Here is a 27,252-nt window from a genome sequence, read left to right as displayed (position 1 = left end):
CATGCCAAGACAAAACGTTTCGGCATTTATAAAATCAGATACAAACCCTTGGGGAAGATAATCTAGAGTAGGCCTACATGACCATGCTGTTCTGACCTAATTGTAAACAACAATTGTCAAGAAAGTCTTGTAAACAAACACACAAATGTAACTTTTACTCCCCATAGACATTAAGGCAAAAAACATACCATAAAATAAGTTTGACTAGATGTTTTAGTTGTTAAAATCAGCGAATGCACAGAGAATACAGAGAATGCACACCATAGTGCGCAAACCCTGTACTACTACAACCACTGCTACACTAAAACGTTTGCCATTAACTCTTGCCGTGTAACACAGCAGTAGCTAGGACAAGTGACCAACCTTTAGCGAGCCCCTTTTCATTCCCCGAACATTATCAAACAGCCAGTGCATATCCAACTATCGATCGATAGCAAATGTAAACAGTGATCGATTTCACCGAAATATCATATCCACAGGTTGAAGAAGTTTGAAGAGAATATTTTTTTATAATCCAGCATGAATAAACGATTGCACGTGGTGAGTTCACTGAAATGTTGGGTAAAACAATTTGAGCTGGTGAATCACAGCAGCAACCAGTAATGACCAACAATGCGAGAAAACGGCCGGTTGAAAGTGAGTTAATCTCCTGCTGGCCTGCGGTCCACTCAAGGATTAACCACGCTCTCAGCCGGACGAGTGGTCTCGCCCTCGCTCATCGTGTCAAGAGGCCGCAACAAACGAGCGAATCCAAACAACCGCTGGGCTAACACCGTGTTCGGGCGACGTGTTGGGCCACCCAAGTCTATGTCAATAAAGGCCATTGTAGCTTGTTGCGAACTTTGACCCGGGGCCACAATGTTGTCCATTTTAATGTTTTTGAGCACTACCCTCAAATGTTTTAATAAACGGACGGTTATAGTCTCCCAGCAAACTGACAGCTACAGCAAAAGTTGCAATGGCCCTCAAACTCACGTGCGTAATGGCCCTCAAACTCACGTGTGTAATGGCTCTCAAACTCTCGTGTGTAATGGCCCTCAAACTCACGTGTGTAATGGCTCTCAAACTCTCGTGTGTAATGGCCCTCAAACTCACGTGTGTAATGGCCCGGGTATAAAAGGGCCGTCTATCATGTGCACAATGGCCCCGAGTACATGATGGCCTTTGTTCTCATTTTGTTTATAGAATGCCAGACCCGGCACAACGTGAGCAAGAACTTGAGAACCGCCATGATAAAGTGGAGATATAAATATCCTTGACCTTCCAGCTCCAGGCATCTTGTGTATTACAAGGGGGGGGGGGTTGGGCTATTTAAAGACCAAAGTCCAATAGGAGTGTGACTGACCAAACCCTGACTTATTAGACACGCTTCACCGCCTACACGCCGGAGGGGGAGGGGTGGAGGTATGAATGCGTTGGATGGATGAGTGACCACTTGAGGAGGTGTGTGCTTATACCAGTTGGTTGAGGTTGGTTTCAGATGAGAAGAACCCCCCACCCACCCCTCCCAGACATACCCCATCGGTCCGTGGCTGATGGAGAAATGGTTTTAAACGCTCCAAGTTTACCGAGCTGATGGCGAGAGTCAGCTAAAGACAAGTGGGTGAGGGAGGCATCTCCTGGTGCCAACAACAACGTTACTAGAGGGGTTCGATGGCGAGATTAACGGATGATGTGTTGATAGTTGGGGGCAGTTTGTGTGGGGAGGCTGGTTTGGGGAGGCTTGTGTGGGGAGGTTTGTGTGGGGAGGCTGGTGCAGGGAGGCTTGTGTGTGGAGGTTTGTGTGGGGAGGCTGGTGTGGGGAGGCTTGTGTGGGGAGGTTTGTGTGGGGAGGCTGGTGCAGGGAGGCTTGTGTGTGGAGGTTTGTGTGGGGCGGTTTTTGTGGAGCGGTTCGTGTGGGGAGGATGGTGTGGGGAGGTTTGTGGTAGGCGGCTGGTGTGGGGAGGCTTGTGTGGAGAGGTTTGTGTGGGGCGGTTCGTGTGGGGAGGATGGTGTGGGGAGGTTTGTGGTAGGCGGCTGGTGTGGGGAGGTTTGTAGAGGGCGGTTTGTGTGGGGCGGTTTGTGTGGGGAGGTTGCTGTGGGGAGGCTTGTGTGGGGAGGTTTGTGTGGGGCGGTTTTTGTGGGGAGGCTGGTGCGGGGAGGCTAGTGTGGGGCGGTTTGTGTGGGGAGGATGGTGTGGGGAGGATGGTGTGGGAAGGCATGTGTGGGGAGGTTTGTGTGGGACGGTTCGTGTGGGGAGGATGGTGTGGGGAGGTTTGTGGTGGGCGGCTGGTGTGGGGAGGTTTGTGGAGGGCGGTTTGTGTGGGGAGGATGGTGTGGGGCGGTTTGTGTAGGGAGCTATGTGTGTGTGTGGGTAGTTGTGTGGGGAGCTCGAAACGGTTTACAAGCGCGGTGATTCTCTTGGCACGTGTCTAAGTTGACCCATATCAATGCCAAGGTCAGAGTGTGAGTGCTATCCTGTGCTGTGGCGTCATGTCTATAAAAATGCGAGTTGTAAACGAAAGGGACGAACTGTAAACACAGGCACATAGCTTCTATTTGGTGCTAATCGATTTATTGATCATTGTGCTAATTGGTTCAGGTACTAATTGATTCAGGTACTAATTGATTCGGGTACTAATTGATTCAGGTACTAATTGAGTATGGTAACAATCTTATCTACAGGTACGAAAAGCAGGTAACGCGAATACTGAACCAATAGGCTTACGGCTGGGATTAGGCTAAGATTAGGGTTGGGTTAAGGTGAAAATGTTATCGGCGATGTTATGTAAACATGTATGTCTACAGGGCACGATGCCATACACAACATATGACGCAGGTAGTTGGAATGATAAATTGTGACTACTGTCACATACGACGAAGGTATACAGTTGCCTATTGAGGAGAGCAGACGAATAGCTCAAGTGTCACACACGATGACTAATGCAACAGTGGCCCTGTGTGCAGGTCGTCAACACAGTGAACTCTGACCCTTAAGGCACGTTTATCTACGTTTGAAACCAACCTTTGATAAAGTTCTATAAATAGCTGAGATATCAGAGACACATACATCATTTAATGGTTGGTTTACTTTATTTGATGGGATGGCCTCTAATTGCTGGGGTGCCTCTATTTGCTGGGGTGGCCTCTATTTGCTGGGGTGGCCTCTTGAAGCAATACATGTGTTATAGTCACACTACATGTGGCACTCTTACAGTAAACCATCATCACGTGTCACGTAGCGACACCTACAGATGATCACACAACATCTACAGCTGAATACACAGCAACAACAACACCGGATCACGCAGCAACATCTACAGCTGACCACACAACAACAACACCAACATCTGACCACACAGCAACACCAACATCTGACCACACAACAACACCAACATCTGACCACACAGCAACATCTACAGCTGACCACGCCTACTTAAGGAAGCTTTAGTTAGAGCAAGCCTTAAGGGTTGACACAACACCGCCTTCACTGACCACATAACCAGGACAGAGGCGGACACTCCACCCACACTCAAATCCCCCTCAGCAAACACGGCCTCCACAGTAAACCTCTCGCATCAAAAGATGGGGCCACGCCCATGATAAGAAAACAAACAGAGCGTCGCCTAATTTATTTGCACAAGTGAAACTGGATTACTTATATAGTAAACCACTTAGATCAATTGTGTGTGGAGAGTACTTAGCGCTTGTTGCCAACTACTGGTGATTCACGATTCCACTCCATGACACGACTAGTTCTTTAATTCTTGGCGGTACAACTTTGGCCACAGTACAACATGGGCCACAGTACAACATGGGCAACAGTACAACATGGGCCACTACAACATGGGCCACGGTACAACATGGGCAACAGTACAACATGGGCCACTACAACATGGGCCACGGTACAACATGGGCAACAGTACAACATGGGCCACTACAACATGGGCCACGGTACAACATGGGCAACAGTACAACATGGGCCACTACAACATGGGCCACGGTACAACATGGGCAACAGTACAACATGGGCCACTACAACATGGGCCACGGTACAACATGGGCCACGGTACAACATGGGCAACAGTACAACATGGGCCACTACAACATGGGCCACGGTACAACATGGGCCACGGTACAACATGGGCCACGCCACAAAACGTGTATTCTGTTCAGTGTTTCTTCCAGACTTTTTTCTCCGGGGGCACTCGTAAAAGTATATATTTTCTATATAAATTCCATTCGTTCGGGGGGGGGGGGGGGGGGGGGAGAGATTTTCTTCGAAGAAACTGGAAGAAACTCAGATCCTGTTTTAAAACAAAACTGGGCCCAAAAAAGTGATACCACCTCTAATAATCAACTCAAACGGTAGAGCTGATGAGTCTAGCTCAAGTCGTCAGTCCATACAGTGCCATACACCACCCAACACGTCGTCAGGGGAGAAGATTTCGCTGGGGCGCCTCGTGCTTATGCCGTTAGCTCCCCCCCCCCCCCCCCCCCCCCCCACACACACACAATAGCATTTTTTAAACTATCGCACGTGTGATGATTTAATACGGCCCAAACAAAAGGATGTTCAAAAATAGCGCCGTTACTAAAGGTCAGCTTCACAATACCTGCCCACACATAGCAACAACAAACAAGTATGGCTGCTGGTGTGACGTCGGTCACGTGAGAGTGCCGCCCCTTTACAAGTGTCTTCTTGCTTGAGGACAAGAGTTTGTTTTCACGCCTAGGGTGGAGGTAGGTGGAGATAGCTCCACCCTATACACAGGTCTGGTGGAGGATTCCACCATAGGTGGCCATACGGGGCTTCCCTGATCGGGGCGAGGAAAGGGGCTTCAGTTATAGGTGTGGGAGAGTTCAAAGATGTGAAGAAAGAGGCTTCAGTAAGGTGAGATGTATTTTAACATGCGCGTGAGTCTGTGTATAAGTGTAAACGGGGGAGGCTTGGGGAAAGATAATACATATGTGTATGGGTGGGGTGAAGAAGCTAATACATATGTGTATGGGTGGGGTGAAGAAGCTAATACATATGTGTATGGGTGGGGTGAAGAAGCTAATACATATGTGTATGGGTGGGGTGAAGAAGCTAATACATATGTGTATGGGTGGGGTGAAGAAGCTAATACATATGTGTATGGGTGGGGTGAAGAAGCTAATACATATGTGTATGGGTGGGGTGAAGAAGCTAATACATATGTGTATGGGTGGGGTGAAGAAGCTAATACATATGTGTATGGGTGGGGTGAAGAAGCTAATACATATGTGTATGGGTGGGGTGAAGAAGCTAATACATATGTGTATGGGTGGGGTGAAGAATCTAATACATATGTGTATGGGTGGGGTGAAGAAGCTAATACATATGTGTATGGGTGGGGTGAAGAAGCTAATACGTATGTGTATGGGTGGGGTGAAGAAGCTAATACATATGTGTATGGGTGGGGTGAAGAAGCTAATACATATGTGTATGGGTGGGGTGAAGAATCTAATACATATGTGTATGGGTGGGGTGAAGAAGCTAATACATATGTGTATAGGTGGGGTGAAGAAGCTAATACATATGTGTATGGGTGGGGTGAAGAAGTTAATACATATGTGTATGGGTGGGGTGAAAAAGCTAATACATATGTGTATGGGTGGGGTGAAGAAGCTAATACATATGTGTATGGGTGGGGTGAAGAAGCTAATACATATGTGTATGGGTGGAGTGAGGGATACAACTGTTTTGACTTCGATTCAAACTAGGACAGATTTACTTTAAATAAACCGGGAGTGATCTCCCCTAAACTTTCTCGAATATTCTTATATAAAACAACAGGGGATGGGAACTCGGGCTATAGACATGATTTTTAATCCATTTTAAATACTTAAAGTTTTAAAAATAGAATAAAATCTCGTAGACAAATTAATTGCACACCAAGTGAACGCCAAATAAAAAAGCGCATAATAGTGCGCAATATTATTAGTACTTTTTAAATTAGTTTTTTGAGAAATCGGAAGTAGCGTAAATTACTACTTCTGGTCAACGGAAATTACTCAAAATTTAACAGAAGGTAGAAAATCAGATCTTTTACTTACATGTGAAATTTCATTTATCTATCTGAAATAGTACTCAAGTTATAGGCTTTTGAAAAATTCAAAGTAGGAAAAGTACCATATCCGGTTATCGGAAATCGCTCAAAAGTTGATACGGATCTACGATTTTGATAAAATACTTATATATGAAATTTCATCAACCTAGCTGTAAGGGTACTCAAGTAATCGTGTTTACACACGGACAGACAGACAGACACACAGACACACAGACATACGGACAAGATTGCAAAATTATGTTTTTCCGTATCAGTGAGGTGTAAAACGTCGAGATTTGTAAAAATCTCGATTTTTTTTTTGCACGATTACAAGACTTTCTCTATACTTCGTATATACGAGAAAGTAAAAAACGTAACAATTTTCATGGTCAACTTTTACCTATCCGTGTTCGCACCTATTATGTTGCTAGTAAAATAAAATGCCGCCGTCTATTTTTGGAGCAGCCATCCATCACATCCATGCTAAAGGGACAGAACCCTTGATGTGGGGACAGAAGCCTTGATGAGCTGCCAGAAGGTAAAAATAAAATTGGGAAAAATAAAGCCGTGATCTAGACAATTAATGCGCTCTATTCTTGTACTGTATGGAACACCGCGGGTTTGTGGTTTCGATAACTCCCTCATTCTTTCTAGAAACTTATTCAAGTGTCACGTGACCGTAGCTGTGCAAAGATGGCGGATCAATGGCAAGCACGGAGATAATTAAAACGACATTGAAGCATTAGAAGCTGACGCCAGTACAAATTGCAGCTGTAATATCCGCCCAGACACCCTACCCCCCCCCCCCCCCCCCCCCCCACCTATGTGGTACAGTATTCACTTATTGGCCCAATCTCCCCAAACATGACCCAGAGTTCCCGACCCGACCCCCCCCCCCCCACCCTAGCCCAGACGCCCCCAGACCCACAGGAATACAACAAAATATAATTAACGCAAATTACAGAGGGGACCTTGCTGTGCTCAAACCGCCCAATTAGGGCGTGTATTCACGGAACAAGGGAGATAAGTCCACAGGTAACTCTATTCAGTTTGTCTTTCCTTTAGCTGACACTCTCGTGACACATTGTCTGACCTGACAATGGCGGGAAATAAAGTGCGTCTGGTTGGCCCCACCCTCCCACCTTACAGCAGGAAAACAAAAATCGGGGGAAATATCTTCTAACGCAATTTATTTGATACATAACAAGGGAAAACAAAATTACCACAGAACGAGATAATACTTTTTTTTTGACAAACGTAACAGGACTTCCGGTTGGAATTTATCCGGCCACAAAGTATAGTGGTGATAGCCAATCAGCGTGCAGAATGAGATGGTGATGGACACGCACAGGTAATGCTGGGAATTAAGCCGCTTATGGCGTGCTGAGAAGGCTTTAGATAGTCCACAGGAGATGGACCATTCACGTCAAATTATGCACGGTCTGTGAGCCATACCAGCCTACATACGTTTTTGTCAGATGTATAACAGCATGTCCAGTATTGACGCCACACTGACCAACACTGCATGTCCAGTATTGAGGCCCCACGACCAACACTGCATGTCCAGTATTGACGCCACACTGACCAACACTACATGTCCAGTATTGAGGCCCCACTGACCAACACTACATGTCCAGTATTGACGCCACACTGACCAACCCATCTAGATATTTAGCAATCCTAGAGAATTTATTCCAAATCACGCGCTCATTAACATCTTCCCAGAAGTGATTGCATCGAGGGTCAAGGTCGGCCCTGATTCAATTAATGTCAGAGATAAACAATACGAGAGGAAAAATAACGGAGGGGGGGGGGTGAGATCTAGGGGAGATAGAGCAGGTTGGAACAATCGGGACATGAACTGAATACCTACAGGTCCACCAACAGAGAAATTGTGCCTATAGGTCCAGCAACAGAGACATTGTACCAGGGTCTTATAGGTCCACCAACAGAGATATTATAGGACCACCAACAGAGATATTATAGGTCCACCAACAGAGATATTGTACCAGGGTCTTATAGGTCCACCAACAGAGATATTATAGGACCACCAACAGAGATATTATAGGACCACCAACAGAGACATTGTACCAGGGTCCTACAGTATGCTACAGTGAGGGATGGGTACATGGAGGACAATGTAAAAAGACAAGAATTTACTGACCAAACTTTCTATACAGACAGATCCCGACACAACCCGATACTGCCCCCCCCCCCACACACACACAGTCCAGGAAGGATCTTCATTACGTCATAAGTTGGAGCACCCCAGCAGATAAGGGTAGACCACGCCCACCTGTCACATGACACCAGAGGCTGGAGATTTAACGCGGTGTCCAGGTGCGGTCTGTTTGTTATCTCTGGCCAGACAACACGTCCCCCTCCCCCACCCCACCACAGTTATTTCATTTAACACGTAGGGTTCTATCCTCATGAGCAGACTTCCTTCGTATTGCAGTGCGAGGGTTTCTTATGTTTGACCCATTTCCCATTGTCCCGGTTTATCGGCCCTCCCACTTACTGACACCAGGGCCGGGTTTAGAGAGTATCATCTCGATATATAGACATTATGTTTTAGAGAGTATCATCTCAAGATATATAGACATTATGTTTTAGTGAGTATCATCTCAATATATAGACATTATGTTTTAGAGAGTATCATCTCAAGAATACTCAAGATATAGACATTATGTTTTAGAGAGTATCATCTCAATATATAGACATGAGTGCCAATACCAAAACAACCAAAGAACACATCGCGATCAGCAAGTCGGTACGGTCGTCAGTACCGTGCTCTGTCAGTTACCCGGTTCCAAGTTTGTACTAGAACCTCCTGGACGGGCACCACCCCTCCCCCCTCACTGATGAAATTGTCTGGCTGTTGGCGTGACCTTTAAATGTGTACATTAGCAAAAGGGCGACCCCGTGGTAACGATTAAAGAGATAGTCGTGGGCGCGTGCAGTCTCCTGTGTCTTAGCATGGCATGGAGCACCAGAATTTAGTGCAGTCATTTTTAGCGGCCCGACTACCACAGTATTTTCACCTGACCAAATTAGCAGGCCAAAAGTTTCTCGCCCAAATAACTTGTTTACATACTGGCCAATACTGCCCCCCCCCACCCTTCTTCACGTTCACGCCGTGATGTAAACAAGAAAGGGGGGGGGGGGGGGGGGGCTAGCACCGACCATCAGCTGGTCACGTGACCGTTGGCTTACAATCAACAGTCCACTTTGGTATCTGAATGAGCTAACTGGTCACCGAGAAGTAATTGCCTGAAGATGAGGGGCGGCGGCGTTCATCAGACTTCCATCACGAGGGTTCTCAAACTCTCGGGGATTCCCAGCGGGTTGGGCGGGACCACCCGTGGCAGAACAAGGGAGACAACCCGTGGTTGTCCCGTGTGATGTTTCACCGTAACACATCCCGTCAGACCGAGCGGTCCGGATATTGTCCGGAGCTTGTCCGATTTGTTAACGTAATCAACCTTGCGGGATCGTCGAGGCTACGATGTCCACGTGTAAAGTGGTATCACGTGTTTTGCTAACTGGTGAGTAGTCGTCTGAGATAGGGCTGATGCAAGCAGAGAATGTAGGTTTTCTCTCAGGTAGGGATGGCCCAACAGCTGACCAAGGATGACTCAACAGCTGACCAAGGATGGCCCAACAGCTGACCAAGGATGACCCAACAGCTGACCAAGGATGACTCAACAGCTGACCAAGGTTGGCCCAACAGCTGACCAAGGATGACCCAACAGCTGACCAAGGATGACTCAACAGCTGACCAAGGTTGGCCCAACAGCTGACCAAGGTTGGCCCAACAGCTGACCAAGGATGACTCAACAGCTGACCAAGGGTGACTCAACAGCTGACCAAGGTTGGCCCAACAGCTGACCAGGGATGGCCTGACCAGGGATGGCCTACAGCTGACCATGGTTGGCCTGACCAAAGTTGGCCCTACAGCTGACCAGTGATGGCCCAACAGCTGACCAAAGATGGCCCTAAGCATTCCCTAGACGATGTTTCACACCAAGATTTGCAGTAAATAAAAGTATCACACATGTTAGAAACTTACAGTCAATAAACTATCGTTTGAAATTGACAACGAATAAACTATCGGTTAGAAATTTAGAGTGAATTACAGCGAATAAAGTATCAGATATTTAGAGTGAACAAACTTTGAGATTTCCAACGAATAAAGTATCAGATATTTAGAGTGAATAAACTTTGAGATTTCCAGCGAATAAAGTATCAGATATTTAGAGTGAATAAACTTTGAGATTTCCAGCGAATAAAGTATCAGATATTTAGAGTGAATAAACTTTGAGATTTACAGCGAATAAAGTATCAGATATGCAGACATGCGTTATCAAGGCCCGCCGACCTGTAGGAAATGTGTGTATTTTAACTAGGTTAAAGTTTAATAAGGAGGGGGGGGGGGGCATGGGTGGAGCTGCAGAGCTGAAGAAGTCGAATGATAACAGTAAGATGGGTGGAGTCTTTACTAGGAGCTGGGTGGCGCACTATGGGTGGAGCACTAGGACTGGTGGGTGGAGCACTATGACTGAGGTGGGTGGAGCACTAGGACAGGTGGGTGGAGCACTAGGACAGGTGGGTGGAGCACTAGCGCTGAGGTGGGTGGAGCACTAGCACTGAGGTGGGTGGAGCACTAGCACTGAGGTGGGTGGAGCACTAGGACAGGTGGGTGGAGCACTAGGACTGAGGTGGGTGGAGCACTAGGACAGGTGGGTGGAGCACTAGGGAGGTGGGTGGAGCACTAGGACTGAGGTGGGTGGAGCAGTAGGACTGAGGTGGGTGGAGCACTAGGACAGGTGGGTGGAGCAGTAGGACTGAGGTGGGTGGAGTGTAATTGTGAGGTGGCTAGGCGATAGGTGAGACTTAAACTAGCTTGATTTAGCGGGGCCTTAAAAAGAAGTGAGGGGGGTGGTGTGAAAACAAATCTATTTCAGTAATCAATTTCTTTTGACTCTAAGACACTGCGGGGATTTGAGGGGGAAGGGTGTGGTATCCAACGAGAGGTTTAATAGATGGGGGGGGGGGGGGTCTGAGAGCACAGTGTATGGGGCGATACGTTGTGAAACAATGGGAGGGGTGCTCTAGTGAAGACAAGGGAGGGTGTCAATGGTCAAGTTAAATGCTGTTGATTGGCAGCCACAAATCTGGCTACCCTCTGTAGTGTGACCTTTTAATTATAGCCACGGCCAGTTTTAATGAGTGGTCGACTGTTCTTACTTAAAGCGTTTCTTATTAATTTTAAAATGAACAATTAAATATCATTGTTTGCTCAGTGAAGTAGATCTGTATCACGTCATTAAGAAGTTTTTTATCAACTGAGATGTGTCATGTTTAAAAATAACTGGCGATTGTCCAGCCGCCCTTTGTGGACACTGATCGCTACTTGAGCCAGCACAGGGGACCCTGTCACACAACTATTGAGTGACCAGAGGTCAGCTGTCACGAGTACGTGCACACAGGGTGGTGGGTCAGTTGTTTCCTTGGAGTGGACACAATTCACAACGACACGATCCTGTCGATTTTTCAATCAACTTGTAAAGAAACGGTTCCACTATTGACTCGGGTAATTAGCAACTAATGCCACACGAGCCAGCATGTACTTTTCTGTGTCCGCCACAATCTCCCCCCCCCCCCCCCCCACCAGTCCTGGTGTTGTGAAACTAGAGAAGGGCAGCAACCCCGTCTGGCCCGTGGCAGGCGGCCAACTGTCCAGTGTTTGTCCGGCTCTCCGCATGTCCATCCATCCCCCAGTGGGCGGGGACACGAAGTGAAGAGTGACCCACCCTGACACCCGCTGGTATCGGGTCATCTCCTGCTTGTGGACGGTTTGTTGTGTCAAACTATCACAGCGTCCAGTCCACGGCCATATTGAGTACACAACAAATCCGGCATTAATGTGTATTAATGTGGCCTACATTATTAATGTGTATTAATGTGGCCTACATTATTAATGTGTATTAATGTGACCTACATTATTAATGTGTATTAATGTGGCCTACGTTAATGTGACGTGTGTGGCCCACAGTAATCTAATGTGTATCTATGTGTCCTACATTAATGTGATGTGTATTTATGTGGTCATATTAATGCGACACATGAATGTCCACTGCACTAACGTAAGAGGACTAATTTTTTTTTATCCTTGCTTTAATTTAAAATCTAGCGTCGGACATGTTCTGAACTTTAGCTGAAGTTTTAAGGTGAGCTAAAGGTTTCCATGGCAACAGTGTTATCTGGTTCCTGCTACCATCGATGATAATTTTCTGATTTAATGCTCAAACGTCAGTCAGTTCCACTGGGTTGGACAAAATACCAACAGCCGGATGGCGCACAAGTCAACACGGAAACTCGCAGAGGGGATATTAAACTTCCACTTTCACAACTTAGCTAGATCTATAGCCTCAGAGTCGTAGCGAGGTAGGGGGGGGGGGGCAGGGGTGCGGACCGCACCGGGGGACACTATTTAGGGGGGTGACACCAAGGCAAAAAATAGCAAAATATATACAGAAAAATGATAATTTCACTTAATTAAATAATTAATTAGAGTGAATTAATAGTCTTTTAAGAACTAAGTGGACAAATACCGACACGGGTGGAGGGGGGGGGGGGGGAGGGGGTGACACCATGACGTAAACCTGCTAATGATAAAGAAAACATGCAACATCCAGCTTAATTTATAACCGAATATAGATACAAATCGTTAGTATTATCTGAGCACAGTTTAAAGCAATCGCCGTGGGGGTGACGAAGGGGGGGGGGGGGGAGAGTTACATCAACTCTACGTTGCAATATATATGCCTGAGGAAAACGGTTTGGTTGAGAATCGTAATAAGCTATATGTTAATCCATGTATCGGGTGTGTGTGTGTGTGGGGGGGGGGGGTGACACCCGACCTCGCTACGCCACTGTATAGCCAAAACCCCACCACGCTAAAAATCGAGAATTTCCCTATCGCAGGACTAGACATTCTTATACAAGTAGTTTTTTTTTTAAATAGCGCCAAGAAGAAGTTTAATTAAAAGATCTAAGTGCTGCTTCAGTATCCCATACTGAGGGATGGGGTTACAGGTAACTGGCCGATGCTTAGTCAACGTGGCAGTTACAAATCTGGTCACGTGTCCAAAGAACATTTCTGTCAGCGAATTTCGTTTGTCTAACTCGTTTCAGCCACGGTAGATCAACAACACACAACAGATCAACAACACACAACAGATCAACAACACACAACACATCAACAACACACAACACATCAACAACACACGACGTCCGTGTTCAGCCATCAGCAGAAGTTGCATCATACAGAGGACACGATCGTCCCGAGTCTATCGGCTCAGTTGTTAACTCAGTTCACACCTGCCCGTTCTCACCATCTTCAATATCGATTTGTCTAGTGGGTATCGATAACAGTGCACACCTAGTGGGTATCGATAACAGTGCACACGAGGTAATGGCTAAAGCTGCAGCATGGACATTTTATATAACGACTTAAATTGTTTGATTGTCGGCAAAGTTTTTACTCTTTCGCACACGTCAACAAAAGAACGTGAAGAAAATAATAAATACACGCATAAAATTTGGGACGGGGCTTCACCAAATACCACTGGGGGGGGGGGGGGGGTAAACTTTTGGCCGACAACAACACTAGTTTAAACCAGCTGAAAGCATTGACCTGCCTGTACCATGGACACAAGAATGCGTGTATATTCCTGTAAACGTGAACAGCTTAATTGTCCAGCTTTACATTCCGCGGCCCGTCGCTTGTATAGCAGCTCTCGCTATCACCATTTTCACTCTCGCCATGAGACTCGGTTTACAAAAGTTTTAGAGGGCCGCGACCACCAGAGCAGAGCGAAACCCGTACACATGTAGCATGATCTGTACACATGTAGCAAGACCTGTACACATGTAGCAAGAGCCGTACACATGTACAAAGACCTATACACACCACGTCTATAGTCTGTACACTGTACATTCCGATGTTTGCTCCAGCCACTTGGACATTCCAGTCCGAGCAGCTTGGTGTTATTCGGAGAGCGACCGAGTTCTGTGTAGCGTCGACCCAAAACGTTTATTTTTACATTCCGGCAATCTAAGGGGAGATTACTGCTACATCAAGCGAACGTCTTTTGAATGAGCCCCGTACACACTTTTCAGATGCTGACATGTATGATAAAGTGCTAACACGACCAGGTCACGTGACCTCTACACAGTAGCACTGAAAACATTGAGACCAATACGTGGATGGCGTTTTTGTGGATGGATGTTTTTTTTTTTTTTTTTTACGGAGTTCCCTTGTGTGGTCGTTTCAGGACAATCTCGCTGTTAAGTGCGGGACTTGGTACATTGCGCAAACGGCTGGTCAGTCACATTCGGAAAACGCCTGGTCAGTCACATAACAACGTAGTTACACAAGAATAACGACGTAAACAAGAATAACGACGTAAAGTTACACAAGAATAACAACGTAGTTACACAAGAATAACGGCGTAAACAAGAATAACGACGTAAAGTTACACAAGAATAACAACGTAGTTACACAAGAATAACGACGTAAACAAGAATAACGACGTAAAGTTACACAAGAATAACAACGTAGTTACACAAGAATAACGACGTAAAGTTAAACAAGAATAACGACGTAAAGTTACACAAGAATAACGACGTAAATCTACACAAGAATAACGACGTAAAGTTACACAAAAGAATAACGACGTAAAGTTACACAAGAATAACGACGTAAAGTTACACAAGAATAACGACGTAAAGTTGCACAAGAATAACGACGTAAAGTTACACAAGAATAACGACGTAAAGTTACACAAGAACAACGACCTAGAGTCTCACAAATATACAGTTGTCATGTAACGACTGATTCATAAAGGAATCAGTCCTGACAGTTATTGCATATGAACGTGAGAAAAAAGACGGCTGGGGGGGGGGGGGGGGGAATAGGTCGAAAAGCAGAAACTCATAATGACTTAAATTATCACCGTAATGAGTTAATGGTAAAACGTGGAGGGAGTGGGGAGAGAAGGCAGTTGTACCTTGAGAAAACGAAACAGATGGAGGACGCACCTGGTCTTTGAACGTTCACGCCAAAAAAAAAAAAACCTTGCCGGTGCCAATCAACTTTTTACGTTACTGCCATTAAGTTAAAGACTCTCAGTAATATATACAACCCAAGACAAAATTTTGTCTGGAAAGAAATATCAACTATATATATATATATATATATATATATATATATATATATATATATATATATATATATATATATATATATATATATATATATATATCCCTATAAAGCATGCATAATATCCGTAAGTAAACCTATGCGGGCACAAAGTGAAGCTTATCTGACACACGTGCCGTGATATTTATTATCTTCATGTTTCTCAATGGATCTCTTCTGCAACCAGGAAAAACGTGTGTGTGTGTGGGAGGGGGGGGGGTTGTTAGCCATTTCAGCATTTCTTACTCACGTTCATAAAACTCGGCTCAGCTGGTAATAGCAGGTCAGACATTCTTGAGACTGAGGAGGTAAATCAGTGCTGGGTAGCGCTGGGCTTCTCCCCCACCCCCATAACCCACCCACCCCCTTGTTTATATTCGAGCATTTCGTTTTTAAATTATTTTTTTAAATTTATAGCAACGTCCGCGCTAAAACTAAACGACAGATGCAATATCTCTCCAATAATTACACCTGAAGTTTTGTAGCTAATTAAGTGAAACTTTTACCTGTCTTTTATATAAGGGGGAGTTTAAGTGTAGCCGACAGTTTATAAAATGTACCTGTGAGGCCGGCAAGAACCGGAAGTTTATAAAATGTACATGTGATGCCGGCAAAAACCGGCTTGTGCTATATTATGGGAAACGCCAAAGTTTAGACTAAATATTTAGTTGACCCTAATCTTATAAGTAATTAGTGGCACAGACGTTTGTAAATATTGGCTTTAATGAATGAAAACAAGTCGTCTAACTGACTCATTTTTACCCAAGTTACTAAATATCAAGACTAGCTTCATCTTAGGTGTGGTCAGTGAGGTTGGCTGATGTTGCATGTTACAAGGTCGATGGTACAGATTGTATGTGGTCAGTAAGATAGGTCGATGACACAGACTGTATGTGGTCAGTAACGTAGGCCGATGATACGAGCTGTTTGTCAGCAAACGATCGCTCTTTATTGACGAGCCCTCAACTAGCGTGACAGTGATGTCAGCTTTATGCTCACGTGAGGGTTATACGGACTGGGGGGGGGGGGGTAATAACAATGATAGGATATTTATTAGTGGACCAGAAAATGTGTGTATGTGGGCGTGTGAGTAGGAAACTATGACCTCTCAGAAGTCTGGTGTGTAGGAAACTATGACCTCTCAGAAGTCTGGTGTGTAATGTGGGCGTGTGAGTAGGAAACTATGACCTCTCAGAAGTCTGGTGTGTAATGTGGGCGTGTGAGTAGGAAACTATGACCTCTCAGAAGTCTGGTGTGTAGGAAACTATGACCTCTCAGAAGTCTGGTGTGTAATGTGGGCGTGTGAGTAGGAAACTATGACCTCTCAGAAGTCTGGTGTGTAGGAAACTATGACCTCTCAGAAGTCTGGTGTGTAATGTGGGCGTGTGAGTAGGAAACTATGACCTATCAGAAGTCTGGTGTGTAGGAAACTATGACCTCTCAGAAGTCTGGTGTGTAATGTGGGCGTGTGAGTAGGAAACTATGACCTCTCAGAAGTCTGGTGTGTAGGAAACTATGACCTCTCAGAAGTCTGGTGTGTAATGTGGGCGTGTGAGTAGGAAACTATGACCTCTCAGAAGTCTGGTGTGTAGGAAACTATGACCTCTCAGAAGTCTGGTGTGTAATGTGGGCGTGTGAGTAGGAAACTATGACCTCTCAGAAGTCTGGAGTGTAGGAAACTATGACCTCTCAGAAGTCTGGTGTGTACCTCATGAAAAAAATGAAAGAGCAAGAAAAAGCCGCAGGTACCGCGGGCTATACCGTAAGGACGGGAACTGGTTCATAAATACAGGGCAGATAACCACGGTAGCCGGCAGCTTATCGGATACACGGAGGGGGGGGGGGAGAGATAACGTAACCATTCCACGAGCACTGGTTTACACATGTACAACAGCACCTGATACAGGTACCACAGCAGCTGACACAGGTACAACAGCACCTGACACAGGTACAACAGCACCTGACACAGGTACAACAGCACCTGACACAGGTACAACAGCACCTGACACAGGTACAACAGCAACTGACACAGGTACCAGAGCAGCTGACACAGGTACCACAGCAACTGACACAGGTACCACAGCAACTGACACAGGTACCACAGCACCTGACACAGGTACCACAGCAACTGACACAGGTACCACAGCAACTGACACAGGTACCACAGCAACTGACACAGGTACCACAGCAACTGACACAGGTACCAGAGCAGCTGACACAGGTACCACAGCAACTGACACAGGTACCACAGCAACTGACACAGGTACCACAGCAACTGACACAGGTACCACAGCAACTGACACAGGTACCACAGCAACTGACACAGGTACTACAGCACCTGACACAGGTACTACAGCACCTGACACAGGTACCACAGCACCTGACACAGGTACCACAGCAACTGACACAGGTACCACAGCAATTGACACAGGTACCACAGCAACTGACACAGGTACCACAGTGTGATGACGCAAGGTTGCGTCGAGCTCAGGTAGATAGCAGAAGCAGGCTATAGCAAGTTGGTCAGACTAGTCAGAGAGAGAGACCAATAAAAATACGCGAACTGACCGGTCACGTGGGAGGGTCAGCTGACCACTGAGGCGTGGGTCAGTAGTAGAGAGATAGGACAGGAGTTGATGATTAGCTAGCGAGGAGAGAAGGTGTTAGGAAGCGGTTAGAGACGGTCGTAATATGTAGAGCTAGGGAACAGAAAGTTAGTGTTAGGATTGGTCATGGGAGTGCGTAGTTAGTAGTATAGTGAACAGTTAGTAGTAGTAGGTAGCATGTGGTATAGACAGTCAGATAGAAGTAGTACAGTGTAGATTAGTTAGGTAGAAAATTGATTATATACATTTGAATAAAGAACATTTTGATTTTCAACTTGGAACCTGTGTTGGATATTTCTGTCATCATCATTCATTCATCGTAAAACATTCGTACCATCACACACAGCAACTGACACAGGTACCACAGCAACTGACACAGGTACCACAGCAACTGACACAGGTACCACAGCAACTGACACAGGTACTACAGCACCTGACACAGGTACTACAGATGGCAGACTATGAAAGGCGGTGTAACGGGAACCTTGCCGCTGGTAGGATGAGAGGTTATGTGTTACTATCTTCTGCTTTAGAAAATAAAAAACGTTATCAAATAAATGAAATTAAGTGTAACGAAAACAGTCAACTTTTGTGAGCTAAGAGAAAAGGCGTGGGGGGGGGGGGATGTGTGAAGAGAAAAAGCAGAAGCCAATAAAAACGATGAGATGCTACGTTTCAGTTCCCGTCAAAATCGTGCATTTTCGGAGATTCTTAGACAGAGATATCAGTTTCAGGAAGTGTGTAGGGTTCCTTCAATCTGGGCCCTTCTCAGGTAACAATAGGTGTACTTATGTAGGTCACACTCTGCCCCAGTGGCGATGAATCAGGGGGGGGGGGAATTTCTCTGCTCGGTATTCGTATAACATGAGTGGTAAAAACTTTTTTAATATTAGAGTTGATGGAAAACAGAAAGTTTAAGTGGTCAGATGAATTTTTTTTGTTTACAGCTGTTCACATTTTAACGTCAAAGTGAGGTCTGCGATCTGTTGCTTGAGGTCAGTTCTCTGGTCATTTCACGGTCACAAAGACCAGTTGACCGTGAAGGTTTACATTTACTAACTGACCCATCAGGACTGGTCAGAGATCTTAATCCCACTGCCGACCAGAAGACAGTTGTTTGCAGTGGTGCACGCATGCGCATGGTGTGTGAAGACGTCTTTAAGGGGAGGGGCGCTTTACACAAAGTGATTAACACCGTAATAATAGTTAATAATAGTTACGGATGTGTCTATTACGGGGAATAAGAAAAAAACGTGCCGAATTTCAACGCCTTGAAATGGGTTTGGCTAGTTTTGGACTGTCAGACAAAAATAGCTCATTCTACTAACAAAACTGGCTAGGGCACATTGCAATACCGGGAAGCAAAAACTTAACCGTTTAGGCAATTTTTAAAAAATTACTTTAATTTTTTTTTTTCATGTCTGCCAAGTGCGCTGAAAACGAAGATAATTTTTAACGCAGTATTTGTATAAAAAAATTGGCGTACTGAGTGCAGGTAGAGAGATAAAAATAATTCTGGCGTTTGCTGAAGTCAGCTCACATCAACGTCTGCAGCACCTAGAGAGTCACTGGAGCTAATTACGTCATCACCGCTCGCCGCTGCCAACAATGACAACAGTCGGTGTAACAGTAGCTTCCCCTTTTTACAGGGCTCTGCTCAACATAGGAGCGGACGAAAATAAACTGGAAACAAAGAGCGGTGTACACCGGGTGGGATAAACTTGGCCTGGTGGGACTAGCACCATGGCTGATTGGGGATTCTATGGCTTCATAAAAAATAATCTACATTTAACTACACATCGTGATTTGGATGACTATTTAATCACTAGGTTAAATTGTGTACTATTTTTTCTAGTTAATAATTATAGACCCAGATATTATATCTTAAACTCGCAGAATACTTCAATAAGTGAGTAAAAAGTAAAGTTTCCCTCTCAAACCTGGCGGTCTATGGGGCAAGTGAAGTAGAGTTCACTTGTTTCTGTGACCTCGGCATATGAAGAGATAATGTGGTCAGCACTATGCCCAGCCGCCTTTACTTTCCCTAACAGGAGTTAGGTACCCATCAGAGTTGGGTGGACTCAGGGACGGTCTACTGACTTGAACCCGGATTCGAACTCGAGACTTACGGGTTAGCAGTCCAGCTCTCTACCTCTAGGCCACTCCGTCCCATCAAGTGAGTACAAAGTATAAACTAAACTGCCTTTTATTATTGGTAGATGTTCCATCTCTGTTGGCTTGGTAGATGTTCCATCTTTCCATCTCTGTAGGTGTTTTGGATGTTCCATTTTTCCATCTCTGTAGGTGTTTTGGATGTTCCGTCTCATGTTACCTCGAGGCTCTCGTGGTTTATAAAGAAAATCCTATCACCTGGCATATCAATCAAAAGGGGCGTGTCCTATTGATCAGTGGCAGATGGTGATCCAGTGAGCAGCCAAATTAAGCATGCACCGACCACCTCCCCGACCCCTCAGCCACAATGGCACCATCAATCTTCCACGGCCATACAGTAATCAAGTTCGGATAGAACCAACTTCTGTCAGCTATTCATTTTTTTTTTTTACTTGGACAGTTAATTTACGAGTCTCAATGACGGATAACACACTGCTATTTATAAACTTGTCCAGTTTAAAAAGTCCGAACTTAGCGGCGTCAACAGATCTGGACATTACTCGCCAGGTGGTATGTGGTCTGAGTGTGATGGACAGGCACTTGCTGTCGTGACCATCACATGCCGCGGCATTCAATAACCCCGCGAAATTTAAACCCGAGCCTTTAGCTGCTAGTGCTGAATGGACTACCCAAGTTTTTCTGCTACTGTTGTATGGCCTGTGTACCGCCTTATTTTTTTAAACAAACTGGGAGCTTTACAGGCAACCAATGAAACAAAGAAGATGAAATAAAATACAAACAAGGGAGTGTCAGATAAACTCCAGAGTGTCGTTCTAAGAAAACACTGGAATGTTACGACTAGTTACGTTGTGTTACGGTGTAACCCTGAGGTAAATGGTTGACCTAGCATGACATTGTAGCCTGACTCTGGTATACCCAACGTCATAAGTCTATATCTGACCCAGTATGACATATTCTTCTAGCCACCCCCCCCCTCCAAACATAAAACGGCACATGCCTATCGAACGGGGTCAACACGCCCGAGTACTGAATAAATAAACCGTTGTGCAACGTACACAGTCCAACGGTTGTCGGTTTTAGCTTTTTGTTTCCTTTCGGCGCATTCGGTACACACTCGACAGTTTATTTGCCCGTCCACCACTCCAATGCATGTGGCCCAACCCCCGGGATCACGTTATGACTTTAGCTAGGCAGCCTCAGACATCAAAGGTTGATAGAGGACAACCCCCGGGACATGTGTTGGGCCGGGGCAAACAGTTACCTGGTCATGGACATTTGATTTCGGAATCAAACACATCTGTTGTTTATCTTTGGAAACTTTCGCTGATAAGGTACATGCGGCAAGCCAGTTGGGGAAAGTACATGGACGTTAAAAAAAGTGAAAGAAGCTGTTACAAAATAAATGTGATAAAAAAGTTTAAAGAGAGATTTTGATCTACACTAGGCTTAGATTCTAGTTCTACGTCAGACAAAAAGTAGACTGTTTTCTGTAATTCTTACGGTTCTTACAAATTGCGTCCAGTGTCCAGTCAGTAGTTAGAGTTAAACTATCTATCTAGATTCAATCTATCACAACCAGGGTAAATTAAATTTTGTATGTAACCTAACTTTATCTAATAAACATCTCTATGTTAGCCTACTAGCTTAACACTGAAAACCTAAAAGAACTTTATATAGGCCTAGATCTAGATCTAATCTAAATCTAGAAAATCTAGACTAGATCTAAGCCTAGCCATCTAGAATACTCTAGGTCTAGATCTCTATACTACTACTAATAATATTAATATTAGGTCTACAGACCTATAATTCAAAATAGGCCTATGTAATTCTTAATGCTATAGTATAATAGTATAGTATAAATAAACTAATAGTAGGCCTGTATATTTAAATTCATGTAGGCCTAATGCCTAACCTTACCTAAACTCAAAACTAGGCCTAGAGATCTAGAAATCTAGACTACTAGACTAGGGGGCTGGGCTTAGTAAATAAATAAACTACACCAACAGGTAAGTTGACTTTTTAACTGGAAGTGCGTTGTAACTTACCTGACTCATGTTGGTAGTTCTAGGTGTAATATCAATGCGTCAGCGTTTCTCCTACTCTAGATCTACATAACACAGGTAAAGATAAAAATAACACGCTCCATACTGTTGTACTGAAGAGTATCCTTTTCTCGGCAACAATAAATAAATTAATCCTTTTCTAATCTGCTCATGATGTATGTAAATCCATCAATGTAAGAATTTGAATGTGTGAGTCCTTACACATTACACACAGCCCCTTTGAGAAAAAAGAAACAAGCGATTGTTTAGACACAGCGACCGGGCGGTAACTGCACGAATACGTGAACAACGTGAAGTTTCCACTGCGATGGCACATTCGGGGTTTCCGAACCGCCAAGCGAAGCAGACTACACAGGGTGGTGTTGTGTCGAGTTTTGCCAGCCTCGATCCCAACGTCAGAGCCCCGGATATATCAACATTTGCACCTATGGGGAAAACCACCAATGAAAATTCAAAATCATGTCTAAAAATGGCAACCAATGGAAAAATAGTGGTGTTCTATTTTTGGAACAATAGAACCTCGATATTGATTTTGAAACTTCGTAACCGCTCATTTGTTTCGCCGAGGTCTTTATGCTATTTTGAGGCAATGAGTAATTCCAAGATGATTGGTGGAATTAAGAAACGTAACGATTGCTCAATCTACAATGGAAAAAACAATAACATGTGGAAATGTAATTAAGATAGTGAATAAAACAACATTAAAGTATGTTGCCTTTGGTTGAATTTTAACAATACTTTACCTAAGTTATAAACTACAATTAAAGTATAGATTAATAGTCGGCGTAAGTCCAATTAGGGTTTCTTTCAGATGTTTTTCTCCGGGGTGGGGGAGGGGGTCACATTAAAATTCCGGGGAGGGGGAGGCGGCCGGGGGTGGGGGGACGCTAGTTGAAGTCAGTGTTTCTTCCAGACTTTTTTCTCCGGGGCGGTAGACTTTCTTCTTCTTCTACTTTCATCTCTTCCCCCGAAGAAACTCTGGGTGAAGTATATAGAGAGCCTATATATTTTAAGAATTATACAATGTTTCATTTCGTTCTGGGGGGGGGGGGGGGAGAGGAGGTGCTCCGTCGGTAGTGCCTTCCCCCCTGATGAGATGCTTAAATGAGATTTTGAGTCTAATTTTTAATGTATTATGTCGACACAAGGAAGAAGAAGAGTGTACGTGAGTGTATGTGCGTGAGTGTATGTGCGTGAGTGTGTGTGTGTGTGTATCTAAAGAAGACTTTAAACTGGTGGTAAGGTGGGGTTCGGAAATATATTGGAAATTGGCATATAAATAACATGTTTAGATCTAGTAGGTATATATTGGAAATTGGCATATAAATAACATGTTTACGGAAGTCCCCATTGAGTCTGGGGAGGGGGGGGGTCCAAAATGGACGCTGGTGGACAGCAGCTGGTCATGTATCTAAACAAATGTTTTGCAGACGTCATAAATGGATTGACCCCACAGCTTCTGAACGTTTGTTGATCTAACGAGGGGATTGTGCGACTATTAGGCAACAAACAGTCTGCACAAGCACATTTAAGCATCGTTATTGAACAAACTGCTACTATAAACTAATGAAAGCTAGTCACACTAGGTAGATAATGTGTGTGTAGGGGGGGGGGGGGGGTTAATCAGTTTTAAATGTTTGTGTCCCCGTGTGGTTTAGTGAGTAGAGATTAATTAATGATAAGAATCACACACAACCAGAGGAAACTTGCTTGTAAAAATAAAATCATTTGAAATTGATCACACATTTTCTTCAGAGTTGATCACGTGTTATAGAACAGCCTATATGTAAATAATTTTAAAATAACCTCATTTTGAGGTCGATGTATCGCCTTCATCTGGTGGCATCTGCAGGTGTAAATTGTAAGCACATAGAGTCTATAGGTTTTTTTGTCAGAGGGCGATTGTTGTCTATTAATTACTAAATGTACAAATGGAAATGTTGGATGGCAAGGATAAATTCTATCAAAGAAAAGTAACTCTAGATTAGATATTTTCGTTGTCAAAATACAAGAGTTACCGTTATTTGAGACAAAACATTTTTTTTGTGTGTCTAACTTAATGACTTGATTGTTTTTAAAATATGATTGGAAACACAACTGTCGTTACAAAGTAGAGAAAGTGAGCAGTGCAAAAATTATCAGGCCGATAAAAAAACTCTTCTTCTGTAAGGTCAACAAATCAGATTGGGAAAAAATCACTCGAAAAAAAAAATTATTTGCTCCGAGTTCGCTAATAAATTTAAATTGACGTATATTTTGTTAGGTATTTAAAAATTGCTCATCAATATACTTTAATTAATAGTAATTTTTAAAAATTAGATTTGGTTTCATTCAAGAATTGAACGCAGAGTTTCTTCCAGGCATCTCTTTTTTTACCGCCCCCCCCCCCCCCCGAACGAAATGAAATTTATATAATTTATATAGAAAATATATACTTTTAACAGTGTCCTCCCACCCGAAGAAAGTCTACCGCCCCCCCCCCCCCCGGAAATTTCAAGTACCCCCCCCCCCCCCCCCCCGAGAAAAAAGTCTGGAAGAAACACTGATTGAACGAATGTTCAAATCAACTATGTTTAGGATTCATCCTCAGTTTTTAAATACTATTGACTTTAAATGTAAAGACGTAATTAAAAGGAAGTTTTGTCCCCATTTGATCTCAATAAAATATCAGCCACATTTATTACCCAAATGTACCTTTAATATAGCAACCACGTTAGGGGTATAATGACTGGTAAAAGTTGAGGAGGGTGGACCAACGTGAATAACTTTACATTAAGTGAAGGGGGGGGGTGTGATAGTTCACCAGGGCTTCAAAATAAGTTGATACGCCTCTGATAATGGACCAAGTACATCAATAAATGAGTTTATGTACAAATTAATACCATTTATTATATTACACGTTTAAAGTTTTGGCTTATTTGGGTACATGTCTTTATAAAAGGGCAGAAAATTATCAGCTTTTATTTAGCGTTAGAGAACTAGACTGCTAACCCAAGAGTCTCGATTTTGAATAAGGGTTCAAATCAGTGGAACGTACCTGAGTCCACCCAACTCTGATGGGTAAGTAATTTACGTTAGGGAAAGCAAAGGCGGCTGGGTATAGTGATGACCACATTATCCCTTCATATACCGAGGTCTACTTCATCTGCCCCGTGTGTCTTGGGCACGAACGAGAAATGATGATGATGTAGTTCACAACTCCTGTTTGTTTGTGGGTTTGTGGAAAATCTTGTGACTCAGTTTTGACCCATGGCTAATGCAGCGATTTTGAAAATTTTGTTCAAATTTTCCGAACGCGTTTGTCTTTGCTGACAATGCAACCATGCAAGAATATCTGATTTTTAATTAAATTAGGCATTGTATTAGTAATGACAAATTAATTTAAATAAATAACTATATTTTAAAAAAATGGAAGACAACAACCGCTTTAATCTGAGGTGATTACTCAACCACTCTGTTTACGTACGTTTGTAACGGACAGCTGGTTGCTACGGACGTTAACGAGGGGGCAGATACGATAACTGACTTTTCGAGATCGCGAGCTACTGATTAAATTTCAAAGCAAAATTTTTAGTCGTATGTGGTGTCGATTTAATAATAACGAATTACTAAAAACCAAAAAATATATAAGCATAGTTAAAATTCCCCCCCCCCCCCTTTTTTTTAGCGACCAATGATTTTATTAAAGAAAGCGGTGTTTTTTTTTTCAGTTTTAAAATTGTTTTTGTTCAATTTTTATCTTGAACCGTTTATTATATTGAGGTGAGTGGGTGGACAAGGGAATATTTATTGGTGGATGTAATTAAAAAAAGAACATTTAATTGTGAAATCATTTTTTTAATTGCTGTATTTCATAGTAAACTGGTCCAATAGTGGCTCACACGATTTCATATTTGCCATTGTAAGGCTATACTGCATTTTACCGTTGCTATTTTTTTTCTCTTAGAATAACATGATGATGTAAAAATGTTTTATTTTAAACCTAGAAAAACTTGGTCTACCATGAAGTCAAGGAACATAGGATTGTTTCCCTTTAAATGTCAGGCGTGTGGGAAAGGCGTCATCTACAACACACTGCAGACCCACATGCTGACACACACCAACCACAGGCCACATGCTGACACACACCAACCACAGGCTGACACACACCAACCACAGGCCATATGCTGACACACACCAACCACAGGCCACATGCTGACACACACCAACCACAGGCCACATGCTGACACACACCAACCACATGCTGACACACACCAACCACAGGCCACATGCTGACACACACCAACCACAGGCCACAAGCTGACACACACCAACCACAGGCCACATGCTGACACACACCAACCACAGGCCACATGCTGACACACACCAACCACAGGCCACATGCTGACACACACCAACCACATGCTGACACACACCAACCACAGGCCACATGCTGACACACACCAACCACAGGCCACATGCTGACACACACCAACCACATGCTGACACACACCAACCACAGGCCACATGCTGACACACACCAACCACAGGCCACATGCTGACACACACCAACCACAGGCCACATGCTGACACACACCAACCACAGGCCACATGCTGACACACACCAACCACAGGCCACATGCTGACACACACCAACCACAGGCCACATGCTGACACACACCAACCACAGGCCACATGCTGACACACACCAACCACAGGCCACATGCTGACACACACCAACCACAGGCCACATGCTGACACACCAACCACAGGCCACATGCGTGTGACATTTGTGGCCACATGCGTGTGACATTCTTGAATTATAAAACTCATTCATCTTATTTTGTGAAGCTATAACCGTTGCATTGCTATATTATAGTTGTGAATGAAGATAATTAAACATACACTTGTTTTGGTGTTCTGTAATGTTTTCTTCTCATTATGGTGAATATCATTCACTTAAATCACGCTGGTTTATATCATTGTAGCTTTTAGAAATTCTACTTTGATTAGTTACCAAATGTTTTCAAGTGCACCACAATTCTATATAGTGAAGAACTTTAAGGAGTTCGAAAAGACACAATCAAGTGAATTTTTCTAACGTACCAGAATGAATGACTCAACTATTTGTCAGAAGATAATTGTTCATT

At 44.0% G+C, this 27,252-nt stretch overlaps 1 protein-coding gene across 2 annotated transcripts in view; it reads right to left on the bottom strand.

The window, feature by feature from the left end:
• The window catches only part of LOC131936047 (breast cancer anti-estrogen resistance protein 1), a 61,863-nt gene extending 39,366 nt beyond the window's left edge, over positions 1–22,497 (bottom strand). The window contains exon 1 of one of the 2 annotated variants that reach the window (XM_059292876.1): positions 22,106–22,497. In XM_059292876.1, coding sequence (XP_059148859.1) covers positions 22,106–22,114 — 9 coding nt within the window. In that variant the 5' untranslated portion in view covers positions 22,115–22,497. Of the gene's footprint in view, positions 1–363; positions 545–22,105 lie in introns of those variants that run through there. The other variant, XM_059292874.1, reaches the window with a different exon arrangement.
• Positions 22,498–27,252: the final 4,755 nt, after the last annotated feature.

Source organism: Physella acuta, unplaced genomic scaffold, assembly GCF_028476545.2.
Source record: "Physella acuta isolate Inbredline_101_S28 unplaced genomic scaffold, ASM2847654v3 ptg000166l, whole genome shotgun sequence".
Lineage (NCBI taxonomy): Eukaryota > Metazoa > Mollusca > Gastropoda > Physidae > Physella > Physella acuta.
Note: the sequence above shows the minus strand (reverse complement) of the source record. Positions and strands in the feature narration are given on the sequence as shown.